The sequence below is a fragment of the Pholcus phalangioides genome, unplaced genomic scaffold (genome assembly GCF_987345545.1).
Source record: "Pholcus phalangioides strain wild (caught in Gottingen) unplaced genomic scaffold, Ppha-v1.0 ptg000039l_1, whole genome shotgun sequence".
In the NCBI taxonomy this organism is placed as follows: domain Eukaryota; kingdom Metazoa; phylum Arthropoda; class Arachnida; order Araneae; family Pholcidae; genus Pholcus; species Pholcus phalangioides.
In genome coordinates this window covers 13,764,300-13,778,345 of record NW_028301625.1, presented here as the reverse complement: position 1 = coordinate 13,778,345, position 14,046 = coordinate 13,764,300, and the positions used below count along the sequence as shown (strand labels likewise).

The 14,046-nt window shown below is 31.8% G+C and overlaps 1 protein-coding gene across 4 annotated transcripts in view; it reads right to left on the bottom strand.

The window, feature by feature from the left end:
* LOC149065606 (twitchin-like) overlaps positions 1-14,046 on the bottom strand; it is an 834,903-nt gene that overhangs the window by 439,087 nt on the left and 381,770 nt on the right. For all 4 annotated transcript variants that reach the window (XM_089253452.1, XM_089253454.1, XM_089253453.1 and 1 more), the window contains 2 exons: positions 4,071-4,274; positions 621-716 (listed from right to left, as the gene is read on the bottom strand). In XM_089253452.1, coding sequence (XP_089109578.1) covers positions 621-716; positions 4,071-4,274 — 300 coding nt within the window. The remainder of the gene's footprint in view (positions 1-620; positions 717-4,070; positions 4,275-14,046) is intronic.

Genomic DNA, 14,046 nt, shown 5'->3' with positions numbered 1-14,046 from the left:
CCATGGATTACTCCATTTAATGAGTCACTCTGCTTACGAGGTCATATTTTTGGGTGCTCAAGAGTGACTTATTAACGAGGTTTGACTGTGTTTATAATTTTTTGTTCAAAACCTTGACCCACATTTCTGCATTTTGATGGGGGAGGGGGTGTTGTTTATTAGCGTCACCTTTGTTTCATAAATATCATATTTAAAAAAATTATAATTTCAATTGTAACAATTTTTTCAGCTGCACAATAATTATACAAGCAAGTTTATTTATAAGGCAATGCCATGTGTTCTCATAAATTCAATACTTTGATAAAAAATGTCATTGTATGATTTACGGAGGCATTCAATTCTCCTATGCAAATTTTATTTACCAATAATGAAATCTTGTGGAATTAATGGGATTGGTGGTCACATACTTGTGAAAAAATCTATTTTACTACTCGCATCTATACTCCATCTACAAATTATCACAAAATCATTTTTTTAAGAAATATTCATCCCATTTCCAACCTCTAAAAATAAAATGCTGCAGATAATATTCACAGTGTTAATTAAATAAGTATATTGAAATTTACATTATTGAAGTCATTCTTACACTTTGGTAGGAGACAATGGATAAAAAGAATTACCATAAGGATTTTTGGCTATCACTGGTTCTGAAGCATCTAATGGTTCTGATTCTCCCTCAGCATTTACAGCTCGCACTCGGAATTTATACTCATGACCTAAATAGAATTTAATAATACTTTAGATATGTTTTTCTTGAAAAAAATCTACATTAGTATCACATCAATATTTAAATAATAACAAGCACTAAAAATGATATGAAAAAAATTAATTTTGTGAATGAAAAAGTATTACAGCAGACTTTGCCTAATACAGCACATATCAGACCAAGGTGTGCTGAATTACTGAAATTGCTGATTACTGGAAGTTAACTAAAAAGCCCATCTAAATAATATAAATATATACTTCTATGCACAGACATGCAGTGACATGTTTTTCTTTTCTATTGATCAAAGAGAACCTGCCTAAAAAAGGCCAGATTATTGAGTCTACTGTATTTTTCAATTTCTACTGTGTACTTCATTTTTAATTTATATCCTTGAATAGAGAAATTATTAATAATTCATACACAATGTGTATAAAGTTGGCACTTGATTTTACAAATCTTTAATTTACAAACCAACATTTTCTTATGAACTACTTCTCTGGCCCCTCCCTATTTTTTTGAATGTTCGTCTCATTTATGAAATTATGATCTTACAAACTACTGTATACTCATATATAAGTCAAGTTTTTCATTCAAAAATTGGGGAGAGTAACTTATATACTGGTCAGCTTTTGAGGGAAAAAACTTGATCAGCGTTGTGGTTTCAGTAATCTGCAAGTGCGGAAGGACGACGATGTGGACTTATACATGACTATATATGGTAATTGCTGGTGGCTGTTTGAGTTCATAAAAGCAAGCCTTGGCTGAAAACGTATTCAAAAGGTTTCCAAAACTGATACTGTTAGATGATTTTAACCAGTCATCTGGCCAATTAATTTCTCATTTTTTTCCTTTTTCAGAAGTTTGAAGCTAATGAAGTTAATGAATTAATTTTTTTAGAAGACATTTAAAATACCTTCTTCAAGAAGAGTACAAGTGGTTGTGGTGCTCTAGGCTATGGCAAAGTGAGGAGTCAAATTTTTCATTTATCTTTATTTCATCACCTGTGAAAAATTAGCTGGTAGGAGTACCAAAATGCACACTTGTTCTGTGTAATTATTTTTGAATGCACTCAGCCCCCCCCAAATACATACATTCTTCTCTCTGGTGTTATATTCTAGGCATGTTTGCAAGAACGACCAAGTGACAAAGTCAGAAAACAGGTGTTCAAGAGGCTTAAACTACAATGGGAAGAGTGTGTCAAAATTTAAGCAGACTACAGGCAGTAAAACAATAATTCATTTCTGGACCCAGATCCTGTTTAATCCCTCAAGTTATCTCAACATCATCTTCATTGTCAAAGTATGAATATGAGTGATGTTATGGGGCTTTTTATCATTGGAAATTATAGAAATTATAAAAGATTTAGGTGTCGAACTGAAGATTAGGCTTCTACCCCTTGCACCCCTGCTTAAGCAGCCCCACCTACTATTTTATCAATAAAAATTATATTCACTTTTATACTTAAAAATATTAATGATAGATGGAAGAGAGCAACATAAATAAGTCTAAAATGGAGAAAGCTGGTATCTGTATGGATATCAGAAAGTAGGAAAGGGGTCATTCAACTATTACATCAGCATCGATGGGGGAGGGGGTTTCAGATTTGCTGACTTTTGATGACAAGGGGGAGGTGGGTTTGGATGATGCTTACATCATCAACCACCCTTTATGAAGATATGAAATATTCTTAATGGCATCTTATTCGGTGCGCAAAAAATGGAAAAAACTTTCAAGAGTTATTGGGCACCTGAACTAACATTCTCCCTATTGATAAGTCCCCTACAGAGCCACTTTAATGATCTCTAAATGTTACACAGATCCTTTAAGTGCTTTGGAACTGTGCCACACATCACTCAAGTGATCTGTAATTATGCCACGTATCACTTAAGTAATCTGGGAATGTTCTGTGAGTAACTTAATTGATGTAGAATTGCACTGGGGGCTGCTTAATTGTTGTAAAACTGTGCCACATGTCACTCAAGGAATCTCTAAATGTGCAATGGATCGTTTAAGTGTTATGCAACTGTGTCGCGGGTTACTTAGGTGATTTTTGAATGTGAAAGTGATCTTTGAGCCCTACTTTAGTGATCTGAAAATGTGCCACTTAGTTCATTTTTACAAAATTAGGTTTGAGGTGGGCAAGCCACATCAGATAACCTTCAATGCCACATTTGGTCCACAGGTCAAGGGCTCCACCCTTTACCATATATGGCTTAAAGGGTGGGTCGAAATGAATTTTTTAAATAGAAATTTTGAGTTCTTACCCTTCAAATAGCATTGAAATTAACAGAAATTGATTATAATAACATATAAAGGTATTTTCTTTCGAAATTTTAATTTTTTTAAAATATATTTTTTGCATTAAAAATTTTTTTTTTTCATCAGGGGGGAAGGCGCCCCCTATGCCCCCCCCCCTCCTCCATACGTTTCTGATCCCACTAATATGCCTTAGGAGGTAGGCAGTGATGACGAAATTTTGCTGACAAGGGGGGGGGGTTAGAGTTTTGCTGACTTTTGCTGATGGGGGGAGGGGTCAAAAATGACTAAAAATTTGCTTATGTAATACTTTAACGGCCCCAAAGGTTATTTTAGGTCAAGATGATCTCATTACAATTTCCCTTATGTCAAGTAATAACCCATCCCTTTACATGTGAGTTGGATTTTAACCTACAGATCTGTCGACAGTTGGATTTATTCATATTTTTCATTAACAAATATTCATTAAGGTCTGATACTAGATTTGGCTTTGTGGGCATGGGTCATGAGTTGAGTATACATGCATTGTACCCTGTCTGACTGTATAATAAATAAGTCTTAACCAATGACTGAAGTTAACAATGAATGTTCTTGTTGATTTTCAATGTTGTCTTGTTACTCATCTCCTAATTTTTCTGATATTTGTTTTGTCATTATCAAGAGTTTTTAGAATCACTGTCTTTTTATTATCTTAGATCTAATTATTGCCAAATTAATTTGTTCCTAAATTAGAAATTTTTTGGTCAGTGCAATTTTGACTAAAATGATTCAACTTACAGACTGATGTTTAGAATGAAACATGTTGGTAAGTCAGGGGGTGGCTGTATTTTGTGAACATTCAATACAGTAAATGCAATGTAAAATTAATTTTTCTGTACATGAATGACAAGAATTATAAAAAATCATATATTTTTTAAGTGTCTGAAACTTACAAACAGCATGTATTGTTACTTATAACTAAATTACATAATGACAAACTTGCTCTAAGAAATAGGTTTCAATGCCAAATATTTTTAACAAAAGTATGACACATATGATGAAAATAGAAGCACTCTTTCAAGTACACACATTTATGATATGGCTAATCTGAAGCCAAAATAATGCATACCAGGCTCCAAATTGTTGATTTCCGACTCAGGTCCGCGTGAGCGTCCCACTGGGACCCATTTACCAGTTGCAGTATCCATGCGCTCAATAGCATAATGTTCAACAGGAACCCCTCCATCTTCTTCAGGAGGTTTCCACTTTAATTTGCAACCTTCAGCATGTATATTTGAGATCTCTAGAGGTCCAGTAGGAGCCCCAGGTCTATCTACAAGAATAAGAAATATATATGTTTACATGTGTTATAGTTCAAAAAACATGATACGCAAAAAAAGCTTATTTGTAATACAAAATTTATGAAATAAATTAAAACTGCTAAATTTAATTTATATTGGATATTAGGATCATAAAAAACTTTATTCTTTTTTTAGAATGACTTTTAGTTTTTCATATATATAGTCAAACTTGTTTTAAAAATGAAAAAGTCCATCATTTGCTTGTGTAAGATGGAATTCATTAAAACCACAGAAGAATAAAAATGTGATGATTACAGTATTGTCATATAAACTCATGATAAAACATCCATGGTCTCATTTTGATATTAGGAAGCACTAAACAAAAGAATGTGGTAACCTAGGTTGATAAGATACTTGCCTGAAGTATCAAAAGATATTTGGAGGTGTAGCAAGTTTGATACTTGATTCCTTCTTAGAAACTTTCCTGATGCTGAGGTACAACAGAAATGGCAACAACATGACCACAGAAAAAGATTACTACCACAGGGAGTACTACACAGAGGGGTTAACACACCAATCGCTCAGTGAGTATAAAAAAAGTGAAATGATGAATACTACCATTCGGAATCTGTAATAAATTGTAGGTCCTAGTCTAATTAGCCCTTATGTACAGAAAATAACAATGATGCGACAAAAATGATGATATGGCCTAAAAAACCCATAAACTAAAGGACCTCAGCATTTAGTATCTGATTAAGATCCTAGCTGTTCACATTATAAATTTATTATTGAAAATCCATAAAAAGCTTTTGTCTGGTGACTCCCAAAAAATGCAGCCTATGAGCTGGGTTTCAGGATGTAGAATTCCTACCTCTGTCACACTGAAATTCCAATGCATTCAGAATACTATCTTAATAACATATCTAGTAGAATGTAGATGATGTGGTATACATATATATGTTTGTTTCTTATTTAAATAAAATATACAACTTGAATAAAGCATAGCATAAATGCTGAAGGAAAACTATGGAATGATTTGATATTCTTCAATTCAAGATGATTCTTCACCTTCAAAAATTTAACTGCTTATATGTGTGTATAGATATAAACATCTGTTGTACTATTTTTCTGACATAGGTGTTTAAAAAGTTCTTTTGTACCATATATGTAAGTCTGATTTCTGTTATTAAATTATCTAGATAACCACTGATACTTAAAACAATACACTTATTGTGCATATTAGAACATTAGAATATATCTAGTAATCCAAATACTAAATTGTAGGACTAAAATATAATTTAATTTGGCAGTGCTGGCTTGTATATGATGCTTAAGAAACTCCTGTAACTTATTCTTAGTGCAAAAGTAAGAATAACAAAGTTTGACTATGATTTGGTATATTTACTAGCATTTATACTAATGTAACGGTTTTCCAAATGAAGCTGTATTTAAATGTGTGGAAAACAATGCTTTGGGTATCAAGTCCTGCCAGCTCTGCTTTGATTGAAAATACTCTTTAAAACTCTGGATTTATACAATCTGAGCTAAGAACTTTTTAGGTGAGAATAAATGAGTTTAGTTAGTGTATTAGCAAATGTTGTGTAAGAATTTTTGCATGGAATAAAATTTTGGGCAGATCAGAAAATTTAAAATAACAAAATAGGTATTTTTCTTAGTACATAGACTCTCAATAACCTGGCCTCACATTAACTTGGCGTTTTCTTGTCAGTTCTTTTGTTCTCTTGCTAGACCACTTTCAGGAAAAATATATGCTTATAAACATGTTCCACAAACACATGGACAAGATGAAAAAAAACATAAAGAGAAAGAGGAAGACAAATGGGAAGAAAACAGTATAAGCTGTGCATGTGTGCAAATGTTTGAAGCGACTGTATACTATATGCCCCCCCCCCCCATAAAGATGTTATCTGTGAGTGTTGTTTGCTCCTTGAAGATGTGGAGAAACGGAAAATGACCCCACATGTCTCTGCATGAGTCTGTTGCTTAGAGAAAAACAATACTGAACAATATTCTGTATTGTATCCCACCAATCACATTAGTTCAGTCTTTACTTGGCTTTGATTCTCAGTCTCCTTCATCTGTGATAGTGTCTTGTCTGCATCTCTGTTGTTTCTCTTGTGTGTGTAACGTCATTGCGGTTAAAACATTAACTCTCATTCAAAAAAATTAGATTATAATAAAAAGCTTGAGAAAGGTGGGAAGTTGGTTGATCCAGTGCTGTCTTAACACATGGGTTCACCCGGGCACAGCTTAAGATTTTTGAGATTAAACATGTAAATTGGTAATAAAGCATTTATAGTCAGGTAAGGGACCTCAGAAAAATCTATTTTGCCAAGAGCCCATGATGCTCTTAAAATGGCACTGGTTTGACCTTGCCAAGTAATATGCCCCTCCCTGCATCCCCAGTTTTTTTACTCAAATGGGATGGGTACTGGAAAAAACTAGGTAATATTGAATTTTCTTTTGTTACAAAAAGAAATGCACAAATTTATCATGCAAAGTCATTTCAGTAAATTTATAAAATACATAATAGTCTAACTTCATATTTAAAGTTCAGTTCATTTTTTGGCTTTATATGTGTTTTGTTAATAAAAACCTAATGTATAGTAATTTAAATAATTTGAATGCATTGTTTTTGGAAGACCTTCCAGTAATCTGGCGTTTTCAGTAATCTGGAATACCCCTGGTCTGATATGTGCTGGATTACTGAGAGTCTATGGTAATCATAATTCAAAATATAAAATACTTTAATCTGCATAAAAGTAAGTGTTTTGTTATTTAACATATCTATCAGGTTAAAAAAACCAATTTGATAATATTAACAATGCCTTTTTGAGTTTCAATACTGAGTTCGTTTCTGAGGTCAAAAACCTAATCCTTATCCCCTATCATACATATTTTGAATAAGCAGCTCTATTTTGCTTAGCAAATTGAACACAAGCAATGAGTAGTTTGGATAAAATGAACCACAAAATTATAATTCATGCGTTCTAGGCTCTTTTTATGTCAAATAATTCGAAATTGCAAATTATAATTAATACAGTGAAACCTGTCTAAGACGAAAACCATATGAGATGGAAACCTGTCTTAAAGGAAATCAAAATATAGTCTATTCAATGATCAGTACTTTGATATGCACCTTTATAAAATGGATAATCTGTCTAAAATGGTATATTATTTCAGTCTGTTGATGTTCCGTTTTGTACAGGTTTTACAGTATTTTGTTTTAATTATTGTAACAAATTGATGTTTAAAAATGAAACATTGTAATATGCAAAAATAGCAAGTTTTTCATCATGTTATATACCAATTATGTTCAAACATTATCCAAAATAATTCACTCAAATTTTTGATGGTTTAAACCAGTTTTTTCATCAAAAACCAAATCCTGATGATATCACACTTAGCATTAATAATGACTGGATAAAACCAGTGTGTGGAAATGTGCCGGTGGTATAACTTGTCAAAGTCACTGTTCATCAGCTAGAGAAGTTTATCATTTGGGAACGTAAGTGGATACTAGCTCTTTGAACGAGGAGGGGGATCAATATTGGACAGGAGAGAGATCTTTCACCTCCACCTTCCCACCTATGCTAATAACATGATTTTTTTGGAAATGGGGGTGGGCGTCATTGCTCCTATGCCCCACCCCTGTATCTGCCTATGTTTGGGAATGGGTCACCAGTGTTGTATTGTGTGTGTGTACTTACTTCTTACTCTGTATTATCGCAGATATGAGCACATCTAGGCACACGGCAAATACAAAACAGAGTAGTACACTGGATGATGCACTTTGAACCAGGCAGTTGCCAACTAGGACATGGAAGGGAATAGCTATCCTACAAGCACATTCCACATCCATTGAGGTGGTTGGCAGGCATAAATGGATGTAGGTGATTATCCAGCAACTGTACATATTGAGATGCATTGAGAATAGTTGCCACAAAAAAGGTGTCAAATATCCATCAAAAATTATATTTAGGTCACCATAGCCTTGATGATTCTAACTTGAAATATAGAATGCATAGCTTCATGAGGCTGTTGCTTTATCTTATCAGATTGTAGATACCATATTTTCTTTGGCATGGTGCAATTGGAAATATGACTCACCATTCTATGCATTTCTCTTTCATTCTCCATGGTCCAGATAACAATGGATTTGGTTCTCTACAGATGTAGCCATTTTCCAAGCATGATCACCCAAGACTAATCATGTTCTTTGCATTTGTCCTAGGGACGAGGTTAACAGTGCATTTGTGTATGCAGAGTATAGCATGTTTTATTTTGTGTCCTAGTGCTACCATCTGTCTAGTGAGAAACTGAAATAAGGGATATTCTTATGGGTGGAAGAGAAGATGATCCATGTTTTTAGACACTCATTTGAAGGGAGACCAGGTTGCATTTGCAACTTGAAAATCACAGAATACAGAAAAATCAGCCAGGAATTAAACACAGGGTTTTTCAATAATACACACAATCACATGATCTCTCAAATGTAGTTGGAAAAACTAGTACTCTCCAACTGCAGTACTGGTTATGGACAACAATGCTTCAACATTCACTAACATGAGTGATTTTTTGGGAGGGCGGTGGACACAATGGTAATATTCAGGGTTTAACAGGTAAAACATACATACATACAAAATTTCCTCTGTTTTTCAAATTCAAATATCTCCAAGAATATTGCACTTAGAAGTGGATTTTTTTTGTTGGTATCAGGAGAGATGGGGTGGCAACTGTATAACTGGGTTTTGGGGTACATGGGGACTGTATAAAAAGTTAATTTTTTTTTATTTTAATAACTACGAAGCCCCTTGAAACACGAGTACACGAATGACAAATCTGAGTACTACATGTCATTTGGAAACCTTTTCTAGTTGAAAGTGTACCTCTAGGACTAATGGTTCGCCTGCAAAATGTCATACTCTGTTTGCTAAGCACCCTGTATAATACATATGTAATTTATATAATTACTACAAATCTATAGCATTTAGCATTTAGCAATAGATTTAGCAATAGCATTTAGCATTTAGCAATAGATTTAGCAATAGCATTTAGCATTTAGCAATAGATTTAGCAATAGATTTAGCAATAGATTTAGCAATAGCATTTAGCATTTAGCAATAGATTTAGCAATAGATTTAGCAATAGATTTAGCAATAGCATTTAGCATTTAGCAATAGATTTAGCAATAGATTTAGCAATAGATTTAGCAATAGATTTAGCAATAGCATTTAGCATTTAGCATTTAGCAATAGATTTAGCAATAGATTTAGCAATAGCATTTAGCATTTAGCAATAGATTTAGCAATAGATTTAGCAATAGATTTAGCAATAGATTTAGCAATAGCATTTAGCATTTAGCAATAGATTTAGCAATAGATTTAGCAATAGCATTTAGCATTTAGCAATAGATTTAGCAATAGCATTTAGCATTTAGCAATAGATTTAGCAATAGATTTAGCAATAGCATTTAGCATTTAGCAATAGATTTAGCATTTAGCAATAGATTTAGCAATAGATTTAGCAATAGATTTAGCAATAGATTTAGCAATAGATTTAGCAATAGCATTTAGCATTTAGCAATAGATTTAGCAATAGATTTAGCAATAGCATTTAGCATTTAGCATTTAGCAATAGCATTTAGCATTTAGCAATAGCATTTAGCATTTAGCAATAGCATTTAGCATTTAGCATTTAGCAATAGCATTTAGCAATAGCATTTAGCATTTAGCAATAGCATTTAGCATTTAGCAATAGCATTTAGCATTTAGCAATAGCATTTAGCATTTAGCAATAGATTTAGCAATAGCATTTAGCATTTAGCAATAGCATTTAGCATTTAGCAATAGCATTTAGCATTTAGCAATAGCATTTAGCAATAGCATTTAGCAATAGCATTTAGCATTTAGCAATAGCATTTAGCATTTAGCAATAGATTTAGCAATAGCATTTAGCATTTAGCAATAGATTTAGCAATAGCATTTAGCATTTAGCAATAGATTTAGCAATAGCATTTAGCAATAGCATTTAGCAATAGCATTTAGCAATAGAATTTAGCAATAGCATTTATCAATAGGATTTAGCAATAGCATTTAGCATTTAGCAATAGCATTTAGCATTTAGCAATAGCATTTAGCATTTAGCAATAGATTTAGCAATAGATTTAGCAATAGCATTTAGCATTTAGCAATAGATTTAGCAATAGCATTTAGCAATAGCATTTAGCAATAGAATTTAGCAATAGCATTTATCAATAGGATTTAGCAATAGCATTTAGCATTTAGCAATAGCATTTAGCATTTAGCAATAGCATTTAGCATTTAGCAATAGCATTTAGCATTTAGCATTTAGCATTTAGCAATAGTATTTAGCATTTAGCATTTAGCAATAGCATTTAGCATTTAGCAATAGCATTTAGCATTTAGCAATAGCATTTAGCAATAGCATTTAGCATTTAGCAATAGATTTAGCATTTAGCAATAGCATTTAGCAATAGATTTAGCAATAGATTTAGCATTTAGCAATAGATTTAGCATTTAGCAATAGATTTAGCAATAGATTTAGCATTTAGCAATAGATTTAGCATTTAGCAATAGATTTAGCAATAGCATTTAGCATTTAGCAATAGATTTAGCAATAGCATTTAGCAATAGCATTTAGCAATAGAATTTAGCAATAGCATTTATCAATAGGATTTAGCAATAGCATTTAGCATTTAGCAATAGCATTTAGCATTTAGCAATAGCATTTAGCATTTAGCATTTAGCATTTAGCATTTAGCAATAGTATTTAGCATTTAGCATTTAGCAATAGCATTTAGCATTTAGCAATAGCATTTAGCAATAGCATTTAGCAATAGCATTTAGCAATAGATTTAGCAATAGATTTAGCATTTAGCAATAGATTTAGCATTTAGCAATAGATTTAGCAATAGATTTAGCATTTAGCAATAGATTTAGCATTTAGCAATAGATTTAGCATTTAGCAATAGCATTTAGCAATAGATTTAGCATTTAGCAAGATTTAGCATTTAGCAATAGATTTAGCATTTAGCAATAGATTTAGCATTTAGCAAGATTTAGCATTTAGCAATAGATTTAGCATTTAGCATTTAGCAATAGATTTAGCATTTAGCAATAGCATTTAGCAATAGATTTAGCATTTAGCAATAGCATTTAGCAATAGATTTAGCATTTAGCATTTAGCAATAGCATTTAGCATTTAGCAATAGTATTTAGCATTTAGCATTTAGCAATAGCATTTAGCATTTAGCAATAGCATTTAGCATTTAGCAATAGCATTTAGCAATAGCATTTAGCATTTAGCAATAGATTTAGCATTTAGCAATAGCATTTAGCAATAGCATTTAGCAATAGATTTAGCAATAGATTTAGCATTTAGCAATAGATTTAGCAATAGATTTAGCATTTAGCAATAGATTTAGCATTTAGCAATAGATTTAGCATTTAGCAAGATTTAGCATTTAGCAATAGATTTAGCATTTAGCAAGATTTAGCATTTAGCAATAGATTTAGCATTTAGCAATAGATTTAGCATTTAGCAAGATTTAGCATTTAGCAATAGATTTAGCATTTAGCATTTAGCAATAGCATTTAGCATTTAGCATTTAGCATTTAGCATTTAGCAATAGTATTTAGCATTTAGCATTTAGCAATAGCATTTAGCAATAGCATTTAGCATTTAGCAATAGCATTTAGCAATAGCATTTAGCATTTAGCAATAGATTTAGCATTTAGCAATAGCATTTAGCAATAGATTTAGCAATAGATTTAGCATTTAGCAATAGATTTAGCAATAGATTTAGCATTTAGCAATAGATTTAGCATTTAGCAATAGATTTAGCAATAGCATTTAGCATTTAGCAATAGATTTAGCAATAGCATTTAGCAATAGCATTTAGCAATAGAATTTAGCAATAGCATTTATCAATAGGATTTAGCAATAGCATTTAGCATTTAGCAATAGCATTTAGCATTTAGCAATAGCATTTAGCATTTAGCATTTAGCATTTAGCATTTAGCATTTAGCATTTAGCAATAGTATTTAGCATTTAGCATTTAGCAATAGCATTTAGCATTTAGCAATAGCATTTAGCAATAGCATTTAGCAATAGCATTTAGCATTTAGCAATAGATTTAGCATTTAGCAATAGCATTTAGCAATAGCATTTAGCAATAGCATTTAGCAATAGCATTTAGCAATAGATTTAGCAATAGATTTAGCATTTAGCAATAGATTTAGCATTTAGCAATAGATTTAGCATTTAGCAATAGATTTAGCATTTAGCAATAACATTTAGCAATAGATTTAGCATTTAGCAAGATTTAGCATTTAGCAATAGATTTAGCATTTAGCAATAGATTTAGCATTTAGCAAGATTTAGCATTTAGCAATAGATTTAGCATTTAGCATTTAGCAATAGATTTAGCATTTAGCAATAGATTTAGCATTTAGCAATAGCATTTAGCAATAGATTTAGCATTTAGCAATAGCATTTAGCAATAGATTTAGCATTTAGCATTTAGCAATAGCATTTAGCATTTAGCAATAGTATTTAGCATTTAGCATTTAGCAATAGCATTTAGCATTTAGCAATAGCATTTAGCAATAGCATTTAGCATTTAGCAATAGATTTAGCATTTAGCAATAGCATTTAGCAATAGATTTAGCATTTAGCAATAGATTTAGCAATAGATTTAGCATTTAGCAATAGATTTAGCATTTAGCAATAGCATTTAGCAATAGATTTAGCATTTAGCAATAGCATTTAGCAATAGATTTAGCATTTAGCAAGATTTAGCATTTAGCAATAGATTTAGCATTTAGCAATAGATTTAGCATTTAGCAAGATTTAGCATTTAGCAATAGATTTAGCATTTAGCATTTAGCAATAGATTTAGCATTTAGCAATAGCATTTAGCAATAGATTTAGCATTTAGCAATAGCATTTAGCAATAGATTTAGCATTTAGCATTTAGCAATAGCATTTAGCAATAGCATTTAGCAATAGCATTTAGCAATAGCATTTAGCAATAGCATTTAGCAATAGCAATAGCATTTAGCAATAGCATTTAGCAATAGCAATAGCATTTAGCAATAGCATTTAGCAATAGCAATAGCATTTAGCAATAGCAATAGCATTTAGCAATAGCATTTAGCAATAGCATTTAGCAATAGCAATAGATTTAGAATTTAGCATTTAGCAATAGCATTTAGCAATAGCATTTAGCATTTAGCATTTAGCAATAGCATTTAGCATTTAGCATTTAGCATTTAGCAATAGCATTTAGCATTTAGCAATAGCATTTAGCATTTAGCAATAGCATTTAGCATTTAGCAATAGCATTTAGCATTTAGCAATAGCATTTAGCATTTAGCAATAGCATTTAGCATTTAGCATTTAGCATTTAGCATTTAGCAATAGCATTTAGCAATAGCATTTAGCAATAGCATTTAGCATTTAGCAATAGAATTTAGCAATAGCATTTAACAATAGCATTTAGCAATAGCATTTAGCAATAGCATTTAGCAATAGCATTTAGCAATAGCATTTAGCATTTAGCAATAGAATTTAGCAATAGCATTTAGCAATAGCATTTAGCATTTAGCAATAGAATTTAGCAATAGCATTTAGCAATAGCATTTAGCAATAGCATTTAGCAATAGCATTTAGCAATAGCATTTAGCAATAGCATTTAGCAAAAGCATTGAGCATTTAGCAAAAGCATTGAGCATTTAGCAATAGCATTTCACTATAAA